The sequence below is a fragment of the Myotis lucifugus genome, unplaced genomic scaffold (genome assembly GCF_000147115.1).
Source record: "Myotis lucifugus unplaced genomic scaffold, Myoluc2.0 scaffold_6, whole genome shotgun sequence".
Taxonomy (NCBI): Eukaryota; Metazoa; Chordata; class Mammalia; order Chiroptera; family Vespertilionidae; genus Myotis; species Myotis lucifugus.
The window spans coordinates 2991938-3012238 of NW_005871054.1; the positions used below are offsets into that span (position 1 = coordinate 2991938).

At 37.0% G+C, this 20301-nt stretch overlaps 1 protein-coding gene across 2 annotated transcripts in view; it reads left to right on the forward strand.

Moving 5' to 3' along the window:
• Nucleotides 1-20301, forward strand: part of USP34 (ubiquitin specific peptidase 34) — a 210883-nt gene that overhangs the window by 189254 nt on the left and 1328 nt on the right. For both annotated transcript variants that reach the window (XM_014446966.1, XM_023746521.1), the window contains 10 exons: nucleotides 1696-1774; nucleotides 3931-4057; nucleotides 4703-4810; nucleotides 5973-6077; nucleotides 6194-6318; nucleotides 7314-7437; nucleotides 15507-15586; nucleotides 18661-18801; nucleotides 18905-19048; nucleotides 20109-20268. In XM_014446966.1, the coding sequence (XP_014302452.1) occupies nucleotides 1696-1774; nucleotides 3931-4057; nucleotides 4703-4810; nucleotides 5973-6077; nucleotides 6194-6318; nucleotides 7314-7437; nucleotides 15507-15586; nucleotides 18661-18801; nucleotides 18905-19048; nucleotides 20109-20268 (1193 nt within the window). The remainder of the gene's footprint in view (nucleotides 1-1695; nucleotides 1775-3930; nucleotides 4058-4702; nucleotides 4811-5972; nucleotides 6078-6193; nucleotides 6319-7313; nucleotides 7438-15506; nucleotides 15587-18660; nucleotides 18802-18904; nucleotides 19049-20108; nucleotides 20269-20301) is intronic.

Genomic DNA, 20301 nt, shown 5'->3' on the forward strand with positions numbered 1-20301 from the left:
TGGCATGCCCAATTTATTCATAACCATGACATGCAACCCCAAATGGGCAGATATTGCAAACAATTTACAATGCTGGCAAAAAGTTGAAAACAGACCTGACTTGGTAGCCAAAGTTTTTAATATGAAGCTGAATGCTCTTTTAAATGATATCTGTAAATTCCATTTATTTGGCAAAGTAATAGCTAAAATTCACGTCATTGAATTTCAGAAACGCGGACTGCCTCATGCTCACATATTATTGATATTGGATAGTGAGTCCAAATTACGTTCCTCTAATTAATTCCCTTTCAATGTGCACAAATTTCATGCACCGGGCTACTAGTATTACAATAAGACTTGGAGGTTATGTCCTTATTAGGCACATTTCTTGGCAGTACATTCTTGAATACTGTAATAACTTCTTAAATTTTTTTAGATTAAACTTATTGGGGTAACATTGGTTAATAACATCATACAAATTTCATGTGTATAGCTTTATAATACATTTGTATACTCTATTGTGTGCACACCACCCAAAGTCTAGTCACCTTCTGTCACCATGTCACCTTTATTACCCTCTTCATTTTCCCCCTACACCCCTTACGTCTAGTAGCTACCATTCTGTTACATGTAACTGAGTTTGTTTTTTTGTTTGTTCATAGTGTTGAACACTCTAGTATCTTAAGCTATTAACCCAAGATAAAGTTATTTCACATTATCTTCTTCAGAAAACTTTCAATTTGGATCTTTATTAATACACTAAATGCTTTCGCCAGGACTCTTTAAAGGAAATTTTTAAAATGTTGGCATTAATTTTGAATATATTGGTTTCCCAAGATTTACTACTTAAAGTTTTTATTTTCAATAAAAGATTTGGAGCTTTCTTAATTCTTTCTTTTGAAAAAGTAAAGAAAACATTTTGTCAAAGTGGAAGGATTTCCAGTCATACTATATAACAGCAGTTTTCAGTACCTAATAATGGAATTAGGTCTGCTGACAAGAATAATAACTGCTTTTGATTATTATATAAATTATTTTTAAGGCCACCGTATGTTTTTGTTTGTTTGTTTTTTGTTAATCCTCAACCAAGGATATTTTTCCATTGATTTTTAGAGAGAGTGGAAGGGAGGAGGAGAAGAGAGAGAGAGAAATATCGATGTGAGAGAGACATCAATTGGTTGCCTCCCGCATGCACCCCGACTGGAATCAAACCTGGGACCCTTCAGTCTGCAGGCCTACGCTCTCTCCACTGGGCCAAACTGACTAGGGCCACCATATGTTTTTAATGTTTTTCCCATCATGTTTCTCTTTTTTTCCAATTACCACCTAATGAGTGATTTGATAATAGAAGTATATATTATTGTTCAGAACTTAGCATAATCTCAAAGATAAACCCATTATAAAAATGAGCATTTTTTTGTACTGAAACTTTCAAAATATTCTTATTACATCTCTCTTCTACCATTGTGGATAATTAAGAGCAGACTAGATACTGTTAGACATAACTTTCCTGTAAGTTACTTAGAGGGTTTCGTATTTAATATTATCTCCTTTTATTGAATTACTAAGAAATAGTTGTAGTAGTCTCTTTTCTATAGGTAGGAATGTAGAGAGCCTAAATGACAATATACTTCTGGTTTTGTTTTGTGTTTTTAATGAGCAAAGTGTTCTATTCTGATTCAGAATTCTCAAATTAGACTTTATGTATTCTTCCAGTGCCTTCAGAATATTATTAGAATCTGATGAAGACAGGCTTCTTGTTGTATTTAATCGAGGGTTGATCCTGATGACTGAGGTAAATATTTTGTAGATTTATTTCATTTTAATTTTTTCACCAAGACTTCTTGTTTTGTGGATATTTAGAGTTTATGGTAGACTGTTTCACAGGTATTTAGATTTTAATTATACCAATCAGTAGATGCTAATTAATATTCAGAGAATAATTAGGTCACAATTTTTAGGGTGCTATTTACTTTTTCCATAGTAATTCCATACTTTCCCCCTCAGTTTGTATTTGGAACAACCACTTGAAATAGACTAGTTTTATGCATTTTATTCAAAGGCACAGTTTCTCAAGAGCTCACTTATTTGATAGCGTTAAGAAACTGAGATTAGCATAATAGAGAAAGCTAGTGAGATTGTGACAGGTGGTTAAAATCACCCATTCATTCTTCCCATAATTCTTGAACATCCTTGCTTTGAGATGATTTTAAGGCCATAGAGGTCCACTATAACCTTTAGTCTACTAATGGAGATAAGATGAAAGATATATGCCATGGGTACCATGTGATTAGGATGTAGGGTGGTTTTTTCCAGAAAATGGTATGGCAGAATAGGAATACAACATGTTTGAAACTACGTTGAAGAATTTGGACTTGGAATGATAAAGGAATTAATTGGCACAGAGGCAAGAAAGTTTTGGTCGTATTTGAGAAATGCCAACTTTTCTGTTTGGCTAAAACAAAAGGTAAATGGAAGAGCAGTAGTGAGAATTTTATTCAGCAGATATCTGAATGTCTTCTCTGCCAGGCTTTGTGCTAGGCACTGGAGTTCCTGTCTTCACAGTCTACAGGTTAAGTGTCGCACAAGTACATCGTTCAGATTATGTACTGCCACAGATTCTAGGCCATGAATTTTGAACTGATTTGAGAGGATTAGAAAAAAGATGCTTTGGTGTAAAGGAAGTGGGGAAAAAAATCTAAGGGTTTAATTAAACTAATATAGTTAAAGGAGTTAATAGATTTAACAAGCCAGTACCTATACATATAAAAGGCTGATATGCTAAGTGTCCATCCGGGTAATGATGTCACATAGCAACACCCAGCTTCCTCTCCCTCACGACTATCCTCCTTGGAGTTTTTTCAGCCCAGGAACTCAACTTGCTTTATAGCCTGGTGGAAACATTTTACACTGTAACCAAATGTTTGTGCCTCATCTCATTTGATCCTCACAGAAGTCCTGGAGTAGGTAGATAGGAGACTCGGTGGAATCCTATTTTCTTTTTATTAGCCAGAAAATGGAGATTTAGAAAGCTTAGAAACTTGACCCAACTGAAAAGAAGTAAGAAATGGTGGACCTTGAAAATACTTCAGGTTTTCTCACTGCGCAGAATATAGTCAAACACTGCTGCAGTTAAATATTTCACCCTTTATTCTCCCTGCGTGATCTACAATAATAATTTGCTTCGTGTTGATATTTACTGCTGTGTTGCTGACAATTACCTGAAAGAGAAGTGCTTCACTAGGCTGGAAAAAGTTTAGCTAAATCAGAAAGCAGGTCTAATTAAGCAAGTTTATTCTACATCTATAAAAGGCTAAGTTGACTCACGCATGCGTGATACAAGTAAAGCTCTCGCTGGCGCCAATTGCACATGTGTTTCTGTCATTGTCGATCGTGAATTCGGTTGACACTTCTATTATAGAGAAAGGGCGAATAGCGATATTAAAATATTTCTTCTAATTAATTTCCTTTTAATGTGCACAAATCTGTGCACCGGGCCACTAGTGATGAAATAAATTCCTACCCTTTTGAGCTCTTTTACCTCTTTCTCTTGAGTATAGCTGACAACTATGTCACCATTTTCTTTCTTCAGAAGCCATGCTATTCTCCCTAATCTTCATGTTGTTGCCTGCTGCCTTATACTCTCTAAGGCTTGCCATCTGAGAGAGTGGAAGGGAGGAGGAGAAGAGAGAGAGATTAAACAAATTATTTCTTCACACTAAAATGTGTACACAAAATATCAGGGCTCTGAAGTGTGAGGACTGTTTTATATTTTAAAAGAGCTGAATGAGAGAATTTACTTTTAGATAAAAAACATATACATTTTCTTTGTGTTTGTATGCATATACATAGTCTGAGCCTGAAAACATCTGTCTAGGATGAGCTCTACAATTTTGTGGCTCAATAAAGTAAAAATGAAATGAAGTTTTCCATTTTTTAAATTACTTGTAGTCATTCAACACACTGCACATGATGTATCATGAAGCCACCGCTTGCCATGTGACTGGAGACTTAGTAGAACTTCTGTCAATATTCCTTTCGGTATTGAAGTCTACACGTCCATATCTTCAGAGAAAAGGTTTGGCTATTCCTCTCTTTTTTGTTTTGTTTTTTTTTCTTTGTTTTTATTGTTAGTTCAACTGTTAAAGAACAAAATAAGGCGTTTAAACTGCATGCTTCAGAGAATTTGTTTTTATCTCCAGTTACAGAAGATGGGGCTGTTGCTAGTCATAAGGAAATGCTTATCATGACCTCTTGATATAAGATTGAAGTGCTCTTATTTTCTTTATGTCTACCCCCAAAATAGTCAGGCATGTTATAAGTGTCAAGATGTAGGAGACTGGAAAACATTTCCAGCACACTAACAACATGAGTATTTTGTGAAGGTTCTAAGCATGAAACTTCATGGCTTAGATTAGATCATTTTAGTTTCAAGAGAAATAACTATAAAAATATCTCTTGTGTCCCTGTAAGATAATGTGAACTCTGAACTTCATATAAATTTCTAGAAAATAGGGTATATTCATCACTAAAATCTGTGCTTTAAGAAATCTAGCAAGTTTAACAGTAGTAGCCATCGGATGAAAACAGTCATAGCTTTTACCCAAGATGTTTATGTAATTAATATGAGTTTCTTAGTGTTAGTATTCTGTAATTTATATAGAAAATAATTGAGGGGGTTTGATCTCAAGTGGCATATTTATGTGTGTTTTTGTATTTGCAGATGTGAAACAAGCATTAATCCAGTGGCAAGAGCGAATTGAATTTGCCCATAAACTGTTAACTCTTCTTAATTCCTATAGCCCTCCAGAACTTAGAAATGCCTGTATCGGTAAGTAACTTAGAAACCCTAGTGAAAGAACATTTTTGTGGGACTATTTTTCTGTAAGATGTGATGTTCTGTAGGGTTTGGAAAGACATTTGTACTTTTTACCAGTATGTATAACTTGCAATAGCCAACAGGTCTTAAGAAAATCGAATTTTATTTCTTAACATGCCAATAATTTATGATCATGGGCTGGTCACTTAATATATCTGGGCTCTTTGACCTTAGGTTATCTCTAGATCTCTTGCTCTGAATATTCTATAGAAGCAAGATAGAATCATGCAAATGTTTACAAAGTAGAATTGACATTGTAAAGGGTTGTGGTGATTATTTCACTGTGAGCTCTTTTGCCTAAAGATACTTCTTGGTAGTTGTTCATAGACTCCTAAGTATTTTACCTTTTTATTGATTGCATATTAATAATAAAATAATTTGTGCCTGTTAAAGGACCCCCTCATTTTAAATTTATACTGAATTTTTTACTACTTTAGAAGCCACTTTAAGTCTTTAGATACTATAACTGCTTATAACAGTTTTTCAAAATAACATGAATAACAAACTGGCTGTCATGTGTAGCAGTCAGTCTTAGCAGGCGTTGGCCTGACCGTCTGTGGAATTACTGGCCTATGACTCTCCAGCAAGAGGAGAGAGGCGCATGGTGGTAATCTTGCCAGAATCTCTCCCAGTTGCCTGTCGTCATGAGCTTGACACTTATGTGATTAGAAGATGAGAGTCAGTCCAGCCAGCACTATGAAACATTAAAAGTAGATTAAGGATTATTCCTTATATCTGAAGAACTTTGAACCTTACTTACATTTTTTAATATGTTTCTTTGGTTGATTTAATGAAAACACATAATGTGCATTAAATATTTCCCTCAGTGTACTCTCCATGATGCTTCTCTTGAATAAATAATATACAAATAAATAGTTTTAAATTTTAGTATCTAAATGATGGCCCTTTTGTGGTTAGTAACTCTGCTGATCCAGTTTTGATTGAGCATCAGACATGATTTCTCCCAGTGTCAGGAGCTAAAACAGTTTTAGACCCATTAAAACTTTCCAGCTGCCACACTGCAACTAGTCACTCCAAACGGGCTTGTGAGTTTGAAAGTAACAGGTATACATATTCCAGTTTTTTAATACCCAAATTGTGTTCTTATTTTCAGATGTCCTCAAGGAACTTGTGCTTTTGAGTCCCCATGACTTTCTTCATACTCTGGTTCCATTTCTACAACACAACCATTGTACTTACCATCACAGTAACATACCAAGTATGTATTCATCTAGCCCAGTCCTTGAATATGGTTGGCATTTAATCTTTCTGCACACTGAAACGTGGAGATTTATTTTTTCCATTTATTCTTATTGTACACTTTTAATGTCTTAGTGTCTCTTGGACCTTATTTCCCTTGTCGAGAAAATATCAAGCTAATAGGAGGGAAAAGCAATATTCGGCCTCCGCGCCCTGAACTCAATATGTGCCTCTTGCCCACAATGGTGGAAACCAGTAAGGTATGTTGGGATGCCAGGAAGACCATGTTTCTATAGTACACAGTAATTTGAAATTTCCCCTCTGGCAGTTAAGAGTATATTAGACTTAAATGACCATTTTGTGGATCCTAAAAAGATTAGACTCATTTGGACTTTTCCTTATAGTGCTCGGAAATTTTGGTTTAATATTTGCAAATCAACAATAAGCACAAGTATTAAGTTTTTTTTCCCCCCTTAAAAATACCTTAATGGAAAACCTTATTAGTGTTTGTTACTAGGCCAAATTATAACTGGGTCATATATATCTAAACCTGAAAGTCAAGTTAGGTACTTACTACTGTTTAAATTCACCATGTAATCAATGACTTCTCTTACCTTTAATTATAATCCTTTGACCTAAGCTTTGTATCACAATTGATAGATTTATCATCATTTGTAGTCTTGACTTTTGTCCTCTAACGCTTATTCTAAAAATAATACTAATTTTAAATTATGGAGAAAAGGTACAGGATAATTTGTTTTAGTTTGAATATTTTTTAAACAATTTTCCCACTTACCTTTCTTCACCCCACTTCATTCACACTCTCCCTTGCCCACTATCTTTGTATCTTAAATATACTTGAGTTTTTATAAGATAAACTATAAAAATAATTAACCCTATAGTAACCATTACAAAAATAATTTGGAATCTATTTCAAAAATAAAATTTAATTCTTCTTGATTATATGTCTATAGAGTTAAAGTGTCACATTTTAAAATATTATAGTAATTTTACTTTATTAAAGTATGTAGAAATAATGGGTAATTTTAATTGACAGCATTTGCACACTGAAAATAAACTTGTGACAATTAAGATCTTAATAACCTTAATAGAAACTTGGAAATTAAAACTAGATTCTTATAGATTTTAAATATTTAATCAGCTTTTTAGTTAAATTTATTACATTTGCACAAAATATGCTCTTTAATTTATTATACAATTTAAGTGCAACCATTTTATCATCTTTAACCTTCAGGGCAAAGATGACGTTTATGATCGTATGCTGCTAGACTACTTCTTTTCTTATCATCAATTCATCCATCTATTATGCCGAGTTGCAATCAACTGTGAAAAATTTACTGAAACATTAGTTAAGCTGAGTAAGTATAAAAGATGAGCAGTAAATTCCACTGAATTATTTTAAGCCCTTAGCCATTCAGGAAGGGGAGGAAAAAAATGAGACAATCCTTTTTTTATTTTTTAAAGTTAATGTTTAAAAATATTAATTATTCTTGGGAACATTTTTATTTTTATTAAGAAAACACCAACTTACTGGTTTCCATTGAATAGTTCTGCCCAGAGTTTCAGCTGGCCTATACAGGAGTGTGGAGTAGGGCTGCTCACTTTTGTACGTAGAAGCCCATGTCCTCCTCCATCTGCCCAGCAGAATTTAAAAACAAAAACTGTTCTGCTTAGGGAGACAGGCTTATTTCCCCAGCCCTGATCTTGAGGGTAAGTTGAGATCTATAGTGCCAGCTGTGCTTTGGAGCTGGTAACACCAAGAGCAAGCTGACTGGGCTTGCTAGGGTGAAGCAGAGGTGCATATATGAGTAAATTAGGAGGTAAGTCTCATAAAATAGAGAGGTGAGTAGAAAGGGAAATTTGAAAAGGAATATGTGAGAAATAGAAAACAAAACCATCAGTGAATTATTAAGGGGGAAGAAAATGCCAATTAATAAGTAATATTGTCTTTCCAAGGATGTGCCTGAGAGCTGTTAGAGAATGCTCCCTTTGGGTGACATTTTTTAGCTGATAAGTTTTTGGAAGACATGTAGCCCTCATCAGATGTCCCTTATCTCAGGACCTCCAGAGTTCCCAGGGTCTGTGTGTCTTGCTTCTTTAGGGATGGTCCAGGATCCTCTCCAGTGTTTTGTAGTTTTATTTCAGAGCATGGGAAATAAAATACTCATGGAATTATCACGCAGGTCAAGAAATAGAATGTTACCACACCCTAGAAGTCCCCTTGTGTTCCTTCTCAATCACAACCTCTTCCTTTCTTGGAAAAGGTTTTGATCCATTATAGGTAGGGCAAAAGATGTGAACCTATTTTAGGTTTCATTATCCAAGAAGAAGGAAGTGGTAACAGCTGTCAGGGATAATTCCTCTTCAGAAAAACCATCTTATTGGTAAGTGATTAGAGCATCTTCAGATTTGAAAGGCTGTTCCTTCCACCTGTTATCATTAGCTGAATATATATGTAGCTGAGGTGCCAACATGGTGGTGGGAGGGATGAGGATATGCTCAGATTGGCCATTTTATGATTGCACAGTTGGGTTGTGGCACTAGGTAAAATGCTAAAATGTAGCAGCAGCAGTAGTGATCAGATGTAAGATAATATCCAAGAGTTCTAGTAACACAGCCTTGCTCCCAGATAAAGAGGGAACTTATAAAGATGCTGACCTTAAAAAAAGTTCTTGGTAATTGTGTTCATGTGTTTTTTACCAAAAATTATGTGAGGAGCTATTTTAGCTACTTGAACAGCTCTGACCAAATAATTGAATGTTCTTTCCTGTTTGGAACTGTTTCTTATCAACACAAATATACATTTTCAAGGACAATTATATATGGAGGGATGCAGGAGGAGGGAGGAAAAGGACAACTCACTTAGACATCCACATTAGCTGACTCAGCTTTCATAATATTTTATACTCTTATTACTATTAAAACCATGAAGCACTGTTTAAGCTGCCTCATGGTATTTAGTTCTCTACATATGCATTATTCTATAGAACTTTTTACAAGGATGGAAATATTCTCCAATTGCATCACCATGCATAATATGATAGCCACTAGTTATATGTGAGTGTTGAGAACTTGAAGTGTAATTAAGGAACTGATTTTTTATTTTATTTTATTTTAACCAAATTAAATTTAAAGAGCCGGATGTGGCTGGTGGCTACTGTATTAGAATAGCACATTGGCTGATGTCTTACAACTAATTGATCACAGCCAGTTACAGATTTCTTTGTTGCTTCTCCACTCCCACTGCTTCACTTGACTAGCCTTAAAAAAAAATAATAATAATAGCACAGCTCTAGATAGAAACCAAAGCCTTCACAAATTGAGCAGGATAGAAATTTTTCATGTTATATCTTACTTAATGCAGGAAATTGGATATGAAGTAAGACAAAAACCTAAAAACATTGCTCTCCTTGTGCCTCGTATAAATGGAGAGATTATGTCTCAGTGTTTGAAGGCAACTCCTTTTTCCAGCTGACATAATTATTTCCAGGAGAGGCACCTAGGAAAGAGCTTGAACAAAGCAAAGCCCACATTAATTACTGTAATGGGAAGCAGAGAGTTGAGTTTTCATTTGTATAATTTCTTCAAAAAATTTTATTTGACAGCAAGGAGAGGAAAGGGTAAGTTTAAGTTGGTTGTGTTCTTAATCATTTGAGTCTTGAGGTTAGATGGTCCAAGGGCCAGAATATTGTGACCAACCATAGATGGGATTGTCTCAAGACTGATATTGGATTGCAAGTCATTTCCAGTTTTGAATTAAAGTCTTTGTGGTAATTTTCACATGGGTAACTGAGCAGATTTTAAGATTATTAGGGGATAAAAAGGAATTATGTAATAACTGTAGATTAGAATTGCAGGGGATAGAGTTGCAAGTACTAAATCATAAACAAAGGGAGGGTGGAAGTACTTTTGAAGTGAGGACAGTCAGGTATGGGGTTAGGAGAGACAGAAGTGGGAAGAGAATTCAGGAAGGGTGAACAAGCTGTTGACTGCCATATGAAATAACTGTCTGAACCCACAGTATTTTGATACTTTACTATAGCGGAGTTTAGCTAGAAAAGTTCTGACAAAGGGACTGGCACTGTTGATTTCTAAATACTAAAGATACAGTAATTTTGTTGTTTAGTATTTACTAAATATGTAGTTCACAATTCAATATCAGGTACACATCATAGCACTCACAGCCTCCTACCACTTTTTATTCACTTTTTGTTTATCCCTTTTTTGCATAAAAACAGCAAGTACGGGTTTATTTTTTCCCCCCTTTCTTAAATAAAAATATACTATAATGATTAAAACCATGTGATGCAGATACGGAAATACACAGGCAGAACAGTGGGGAAAAGGCTCAAAAACAAATATAAAGATATACGAGGACACATCAGATCAATGGTGAATGGGTGGTATTGATGTAGTCATCTGGGAGAAGGTGGGAAGCCTTGAATACCTGCTTCATGCCTTAGACCAGTGGTTCTTTAAATACAGTTCCTCATGTTGTGACCCAACCACATGCACAGTACATATGAAAAGTAGTCCGAACTTCATAAAGAAAGAAAGCAAATAACAATTTCTCTTTTTTCCAACTATGAGTTAAAGTTTAGATAAAACGCATGTTTGGGGGGAAAAGATCTTATAATGGGGTCGGTTTGGAGAGGCAATTTGGCATCAACTTAGATCTAGAAAGTCACTCATAAGTGTGTACAACAATATACATAAGATGTTTATTTTCACTTAGTTTGTACTAAGTAAAAATTGGGAACAATCCAATGTCCCTTAATAGGAGCTTTGTTAAGTAAACCAAAGCTTATCTAGCCTTTAAAATAAAAAGATAAAATTGACTGTGGATTATGTGAAAAAAATAAATTGGAAAACTATGCAGACAGAATGTGACATTTGAAACCAATTTTTTAAAAGATTTTTTAAACTGATTTTTTTTCCATAGAGAGGGGGAGAGTTAATGGGGGGAGAGGTAGAAAGAAAGAGGGGGAGGGGGAAAGGAAGAGGGAGAAAGAAAGAGAGGAATGTGAATGGGCTGCCGCCTGCATGCCCCCTACCAGGATGGAACCTGCAACCGAGGCCTGTGCCTGACCTTTCAGTACATGGAAGGACACTTAACCGACAGCCACGCTGGCCTGGGCTGATACATTCTCATTTTAAAAATCCCTCAGTATATGCAAAAAAAAAAAAAAAAAAAATTAACACCTATAGAGGATTATGTTCTAATTGCATATGGATAAAATTATGGGGTGTTTTTATTTTCTAGGTTGAATATCTTTAAAGGTTTAAATTATTTGTAAGGATCATGAGTTGTTTTTGTATTTGGGAAACAAAAAAAGTTTAAAGTAACATAGAAAACTGGTACTACAAATTCTAATACCATTTTTTAGATACTATATAGTTTATGCAAAATTAACAAGATGCTCAAGTAGAATTAAACTTAATTACAAATCCCTAGATTTCATCATTCAGTTAAATCTTCAGAGACAAGAATTTATCACCTTTATTATTTAACATGGTTTTGGAAAGTTTGCTTAATGCATTAATAGCCAGAAGTAAAAATAGGTTTTCTTAAAGTAAAATTATGACGTTACTAGAAAATCCATAATCTTCAAATCTCTAGAATTGAAAAATTGTTATAGTTGGTAAAAGTAAACATGTTAAAATTTCAAATCATAAAAAACACAGCACTGGTTCATGCTTTACCTTTTTGTGATGTCAAGGTGGTATTTGATTAGAGAAGCAACTGGTTAGCTGTTTCCGAAAAGGTACTTCAGAACAGGGCCAATCACTTAGTGCAGATCAGAGCCAGCATTTATTTTTTTTTAAAGTTAGTAACCTTTTTTTTTTTTTTTTTAATATTTTATTGATTTTTTACAGAGAGGAAGGGAGAGAGATAGTTAGAAACATCGATGAGAGAGAAACATCGATCAGCTGCCTCCTGCACATCTCCCACTGGGGATGTGCCCGCAACCCAGGTACATGCCCTTGACCGGAATCGAACCTGGGACCTTTCAGTCCGCAAGCCGACACTCTATCCACTGAGCCAAACCGGTTTCGGCAGAGCCAGCATTTATTAGTCCACCAAAGGCAAATAAATCCCTTTATCCTAGACTAATACATGGTAATTATATGTAATAGACACATTTATAATTCTACTTACTATAGCAATTTGGTGATTTACATAGAAAAAAAAATGGCACCGGTATTTGAATATTCTGTAGTAGGACCAGCAGATTTTTCCAGTAACCTACAAGGGAAGCCAAATAGACAACAGTAGGTTACTTAGTGGTTGGAAGTCATAGCAAGGGGAATTAGAAGCATCAAATGTGTGATAGCCTTAGGCTAAGAGGTCTTGGTGATTCAGTTTCACAGTGGAGCATTGAGACTGAATTGTGGGCCTTTCATCCATTGGCTGAAGCTATCACTTCCCATAGATAATGCTGGGATATGATAAATACTCCTATAAAAACTAGACAAAGAATCGTCATATAATTCAGATAGGAGTAACCCTAACTGATAAATATACATATGAAATATTTTATCCTCACAGCAATCATCTGAACTACCATTTTACCTACAAAAGCAGTTTTAAGATTTTTCATAACACACCAGTAGCTGCTACAGTATAAGTGTTACTGATGAAGAAAAGATATGTTGCAACAGTTTTTTATTCTTGTGTATTAGTTCCTTTGTGCGTGGGGGATGAAGAAATATAAGTGTATAGAAGCCAGTAGGTTTTAGGCCTGCCCGTCCTGTTTTACTGAGACAAAGCTTGGATGTGTGCCTAAGAACTTGGGTGACTGCATCACGCTGTGCTTTCCGCCCAGTAAGTGAAGATTCCCCATGAGGTACCGGAGGAATGTGTGGAGTAGGATGGTATCGGTGTCTACTGTGAGTCACAGAGCCAAGATGCACCTGATCCTCGGTGTTCTGTGAAAATGCTAGGAAGAAATGGAAACTCTCTTCCTTCCAAAGGAGGTGCCACTCGGAAAGGGAGTAGGTGGGACTATGAAGAGGGTCCTTAGCATACCGTGGGTGTGTTTCCAGAGTGCAGTGTACAAGATGGCCTAGCAGTGGTCGGCAAACTCATTAGTCAACAGAGCCAAATATCAACAGTACAACGATTGAAATTTCTTTTGAGAGCCACATTTTAAAAACTTAAACTATATAGGTAGGTACATTGTTATTAACTTAATTAGGGTACTCCTAAGGCTTAGGAAGAGCCACACTCAAGGGGCCAAAGAGCCGCGTGTGGCTCTCGAGCCCCAGTTTGCCGACCACGGCCTAGGGAAAATAATGTTTATATTTAATATGTGTGGATCTTACTGTATTACAAAAATACATAACTACTACATCAAACCCATGATTTAGAATCAGATAAATCTAGGGTAGACACAAATGTATCGTTCACTGGCTTTTGGGATGAACCTGAGCAGATTACATAATCTCTCTGAGCATAATGTCCTCATCCAAAAAAGGGAAGAAAAATGAGAATAATGCCTCCAAATTGAAAAGTGTGAATATCTGACATACCTAGCACAGATGTCAGCATGTGTTTATTTTCTTCTTCACTTGTAAAATAAAGATACTTGTATCAGAATATCACTTTAAGCTACCTAGATTATAAAAGGCCTCCATGGGGGTTTTGTTTGTTGTGGTAGTGCTGGCTTTTTGGTAGTTATGGAAAATAGGATTAAAGATTGTTTTACTTTGAAAGAGCAAAGAGAATAAAGACCAGAGAAATATAAACTGAATTCTACAGTCTGCTTTCCATAAGAGGGTTTATGTCAGTGCAGCCTTTAGTTCAGGGGTTGGCAAACTTTCTGCAAAGGACTGGATATTAAATATTTTAGATTTGCAGGCTGTATGTGGTCTCTGTCACATATTCTTTGTTTGCCTGTTTATTACACTCCTTTAAAAATGTGAAAACTCATTTTAGCTTACATGGCCATACAAAAACAGGATGTGGGCCACAGTTTGCCAGCTCCTGCTCTACTTTTATGGGTAATTATGATGCTGGGATATGGGTTATAGATACTCTGTTCCAACAGTTGATGACATGCCCTTGTTTGCTTATGTATATTAGATAAAAGAGAAAAATGATGGAGTTTCCGTGGATCTTTATTAAGGGATTAATCTTGACTGGAAAGTAGATGGGTTTGCCCACAAAAGGGACTCAAGGCATCTTTGGATGACTAAATTGGGTGACTGATCTGACTTCCCTTTCTAAAATTTTCTCAAATCCTTGGTCTAATCCAGAGGTTGGCAAACAGAGCCTGCATGCTCTTGTTTTTGTATAACCAGTGAGCTACCTTCAAGCTTAGGAAGGTTTTTGCTTGTTAGGTAATTTAAAAACCCCCACTAGATTCTGAATAGTTTGTGACACATGAAAACCACATGAGATTTAAATTTCAGTGTTCTTAAAATTTTATTGAAAGACAGCCACACCCATTCATTTAATGTTATCTGTGACTGCCTTCACACTACTCTGCCGAGTTGAGTAGTTGTAAGAGAGGAGATCATATGGCCACAAAGACTAAAATATTTACTATTTAGCCCTTTACAGAAAAGTTTGCTCACTTTAGGTCTAATTTATAATATTTTTTAATGGAGGACATAGCTTTTATTGTATTTCTCCTTCCCCATGATTATACTTTGCCTAGGGGTGGAAGAGTGAAGGATGGGAAATTGACTTCAAACTATGGTATCGAAATTTCTGTGGTTTGAGAGGTGGGAGGGCAGAGGGTAGGGAACGAATTTCTTACAGATGTACTTGACATCTGGAACAGGCAAGAAGAGGAAAGGTTAGAACAACAGAGGTTCCAAATAGGATGCTGACATACAGCTAGGTATGGTCTATCCAAAAGATCCTAGGAACAAGGCTAGAAGCTGTTCGACTCAGAGCAGTGTTTACCTAAATCTCCCATGAAGATAATTCTATCTTTAGAGAAATAAGGTAAAAGAGGAAGTAATGATGTCATCTAATTCTGAATATCTTTTTGATCTTAGGAAAGCTTGCGTGCATGGGCGCACACATCAACCTTGCAGTCTAGCTGTTGCATAAAAATTCTTTAGGCAAAGTGGTACCTTAATCCAAGAAAGCTTTAGAACACTTGGCAGTAACCTTTATTAAATTGTCCCAAATAAAGTTCCAGTACTCAAAAAGCAGAATTGGTTTAAGTTGCCTCAGATTCTTCTGAGAATGAGGTGTGGGATATTAAAAAATTAAAAGTGTACTGCATTCTAAAGTATTTATGTGGTTAAAACATTGGAATGAATTCTTCCCTTTAAGTATGTTACATATTTCTAAAAGATAGAAAATATGCATAGTTATGATTAGAAATAGGTATTATAATGCACCTGCATTGCAGTTCAATACCTCAGTAGTGCAATTTATAACCTATTCTGATTTCTTTTCAAATATTAGGTATCCTAGTTGCCTATGAAGGTTTGCCACTTCATCTTGCACTGTTCCCCAAACTTTGGACTGAGCTATGCCAGACTCAGGTAAAGAACATTAGTTTTAGATTATTTGGTCTTTAATCTCATATGACCCAGGTGGTCAGTAATTTTAGGAACAATGTGTTGAAAGCTGGGGACACTGAGGCTATTTTAGAATCTTCATAAGTAAAATATGATTAATGGAAATAATAGCTATTAAGCATTGGGCATCTAGCTGCTCTCTGAAGTTTTTTACTTCGGTAGATTTGTATCACAGGATATCCTATATAATAAAAGGGTAATTTGCAAATTGACCCTAACAGCAGAACCACTGGGAATGACTGGTCACTATGACACACACTGACCACCAGGGGGCAGATGCTCAATGCAGGAGCTGCCCCCTGGTGGTCAGTGCGCTCCCACAGGGGGAGCTCTGCTCAGCCACAAGCCAGGCTGATGGCTGCCAGCACAGCGGTGGTGGCGGGAGCCTCTCCCGCCTCCTCAGCAGCGCTAAGGATGTCCGACTGCAGCTTAGGCCTGCTCCCCCCTGGCAAGTGGACATCCCCCGAGGGCTCCTGGGCTGCCAGAGGGATGTCTGTCTGCCAGCTTAGGCCCGGTCCCCCCCGGGGAGCGGACCTAAGCCAGTAGGTGGACATCCCCCAAGGGGTCCCAGATTGCAAGAGGGCACAGGCCGGGTTGAGGGACACACCCCCCCCCCCCCCATGCACAGTTTTTTTGTGCACCGGGGTCTATAGTTTCTAATAAGCTGTTTATAATTGAATTCCTCATTTGTAGGTCAGTATCAATAGCTGTGGTAAAAATCCAAAACGGAGATACTAGGGGAAGAAGACATGTCACTTCCTGTTCTCTCTGCCTTGCCCCCATTTGTCTCTTGATTCCCTCCACCATTCCAAAAGCTCTAGCAGAAACTACTTCAGCAATCTGTCCTTTATCTCTTGCTTATGTTACCTCCAAGTAGTTTTCAAATTGGATGCACTTGTTTTCTCATCATTAATCTCATAAGGACACAGTGTTTCCTGTTTTTTTAAGTATCTGAGAGCCAACCTCTTAAAGTGGGCACCTAAATAACACATGTTAAATTGTGGAGGGAGAATGTCCTGGAGTGGGGGAGAAACCAGATTGGTCCAAAGGTTGGGCTCATTCCTTAGGTCAGGCAAAAAAGATCCCCACTCTTTTAGACCCTGAAAAAGGTATTGTTTTCCTGCCTGATTGCATCTGCTCATTTCCAGAGAAAGAGATGAGTTTAACTTTCCTTGGGCATAAACCTTTTATCCACATTATAGTATCTGAATTACTTTGAGCTTGGTCCAGCCTCCTGCCCAGGTATAGTGCTCTGTATGTTCTCATAATGGATCTGTGTCAGGTACTGTAATAGTTGTCTCCTTGTCCCAAACTCTGAGCTCCTCTAGTGCAGACACTTTATCTGTCATCTCTGTTCCCTGAAGAAATGTCATTCCTACAGTAGGAATCTTTGAAGGCTAGACACATTGACCACATGGTTTAGTACTTCATAGTCAGAAAATGAGTTGCTGGTTGATTTTTTAGCTGAGTGGTCTATTCAGTAAATTAAAGCAGATCAGATCTCTGCTTTTTTCCTTCTCTGTTGTTGATCTTTCTTCTTGATTTGGATGGTTGCTTTATTTGTATGTGTTGGGGATGGCTGCACTCTGCCACTTCCTACTGCTTCCCTATTGCGCTGTACTCTCCTACTCTATTTGGCTTCCCCGCCTCCCCAGAATTCACCATCCCCCAACTGCCAAAACCAGTCCAACTGAGGCTTCCTAAGTCCCTGCTGGCAATCCTGTGCGAGAACCACAGGCAGAGGCAGAGGCTGTGTGTGACGGAGAATAAGGCAGCTTTTCCTGACACCAAAAATCTGAAGACATGGGTCCTGGTCCTACTTGACTAATTTTTGGGTGACCTTGAGTAATTTTTTAAATATATTTCATTGATTTTTTACAGAGAGGAAGGGAGAGGGATAGAGAGTTAGAAACATCAATGAGCGAGAAACATCGATCGGCTGCCTCCTGCACACCCCCCACTGGGGATATGCCCGCAGCTAAGGTACATGCCCTTGACCGGAATCGAACCTGGGACCCTTCAGTCCCCAGGCCGATGCTCTATCCTCTAAGCCAAACCAGTTAGGGCGACCTTGAGTATTTTACTTACTAGTTACTGTAATAAAACCTGTAAGTATGTAATGTACATATTATCTAAACTTTTGTCCTATTTTTTAAGTCTGTTTTGCTTCCGTATAAATGATGTTATTAAAACACACATAAGTTGCCGGACCGGTTTGGCTCAGTGGATAGAGCGTCGGCCTGCGGACTCAAGGGTCCCGGGTTCGATTCCGGTCAGGGGCATGTACCTTGGTTGCGGGCACATCCCCAGTGGGGGGTCTGCAGGAGGCAGCTGATCGATCTCTCATCGATGTTTCTAACTCTCTGTCCCTCTTCCTTCTTCTCTGTAAAAAATCAATAAAATATATTTTAAAAAAAAAACACACATAAGTTATCTAGGGAATATATCTATTTAAAGACATACTACTTGTGTTTAAGAGCCATGACCATTTGAAAACAGGAAAATGAAATTTCCATATATTGGGAACCACTGAGATAATTAGGAAGAGGTTTGCTGTTTACCTTTGCAATGTTTATGGGGGCGGGGGGAGAAACAGTTTTAACAAATTACTACTACTAATGAGATAATACAGCAAAAGTTTTAACTCATTTTAGAGAATACATTTAAGTCCTAAAGTTATCTTTACCTGTGCTCTGGTTACCTATTATCCATTAATTGGTCTCCTAAAAACATTCTATTTGACCAGTCCTTTAATTCTCTTAATGTTAGATAATAAAAGCTGCATTATTTTAAAGGAAATATTGGTTGGTTTTGCCATTCAAACTCTTTTATAAGTCTCTTCTGCTAGCACTCACCCATATAGTCCAAGTTAGTAATATTTTAACTGATGGAGGACAGTTGCTGTAACTGAAAGTTTAGACAGAGTTACAAGTGTTTTTCCAGTCGGATGCACAGACTCCTGTACATCATAAGCAGTATGTTTGAGGTTTACAGTGATTTCAGTGCTCACCCATCAGTACTTCTTCTCCCCACTTTAGTCTGCCCTGTCAAAAAATTGCATCAAGCTTTTGTGTGAAGATCCCGTTTTTGCAGAATATATAAAATGTATCCTAATGGATGAAAGAACTTTCTTAAACAACAACATTGTCTACACATTCATGACTCATTTTCTTCTAAAGGTATGTTGTACTTTGAAAACTCAGTATGTTACTTCCAGTTAGTTAATGGTTGTGTTTTCATTATGTTGGTCTTTTGGAGATTTTTTTAATCCCTTTTTTTCAGGTTCAAGGTCAAGTGTTTTCTGAAGCAAACTGTGCCAATTTGATCAGCACCCTTATTACAAACTTGATAAATCAGTATCAGAACCTGCAATCTGATTTCACCAACCGAATTGAAATGTCCAAAGCAAGTGCTGCATTAAATGGGGTAAGAACTGTGGACTTCAGACCTTCCTTACATCAACTCTAAATTTGGCCTGTGATTTTATTATGCCTTTATTATTCAAACTCTAGAAGTCAAATATGAAAAACTAATCAGAGTTTTAAAAATTTGTTCACTATGCCTTTTATGTACATAGCACACACTTTTAAATATACATTTTTTAATTTTTAGAGTAACATCAATTTGAGAATGAAACACTGATTGACTGCCTCCTAGATGTCCCCTAGTGGGGATCAAGCCTGCAACGGGGAAGGTGCCCTGACCAAGAATCAAACCGGCAACCTTTCAGTGTGCACAGGAGACACCAGTCGAGCCACACTGGCCAGAGTGCACACACTTTCACTACCTTAAAAGACATGAGCTAATGTCATTAAATGCCTAAGGCAGTATGACCACTAAAAGACATTCCCTTTAGCTCTACTTGTTTACATTTTTTGAAACAATTGTGATTTTTCTATTGCCTATGGCTCATAAGTAACTAACCAATCAGATTAATAATCTATTATAAAGCCAGTTAAAACTAGGCAATTAGTAAGTTGCCTTATGTTGGCTCCCATGAGGGCCATGCCATAGAATAAAGGAACATCCTGGATATGTGCTGGCATGTCTCCAGCAGCAGCCTCCTGAGTAACAAAATGCTGGTGTCAGCAGATTAGAGAGATGAGGGAGAAGACCGTACTGTTTTTCACATATTTGAGAAACTGATTTCTAGATTAATAAGCCCTAAATTTCTCACAGATCATTCAGGGCTTGTTTTTTTTACGTTCCTATATAAGTTTTATCCCCCCCCCCCATTTTCAGAAAACACTGTTTGTCTCCGGTCTGACTTTTTAAATGATGTGATGTATAAAGTAATGGTATTAGTTACTTAGGACTGATGAGATATAGTATCATAACATTGGCTTTCTAGTTGCAGCATTCTTCTAAAAATGCCAGAGAAGCCAGGGTAGCTTCCTGGGAATGTAAATATGTGCATTGAACTGTGAACAAAGTGTTTCAAATGTTGGCTTTAGAATTTGAAATGTTCGTGTCCGGGTTGTTGTAGGACCTACGGGCACTTGCTTTGCTCCTGTCGGTACACACTCCCAAACAGTTAAACCCAGCTCTAATTCCAACTCTGCAAGAGCTTTTAAGCAAATGCAGGACTTGTCTGCAGCAGAGAAACTCACTCCAAGAGCAAGAAGCCAAAGAAAGAAAAACTAAAGGTTAGTTTTATGGACCAGAATTAACTTTAGGGT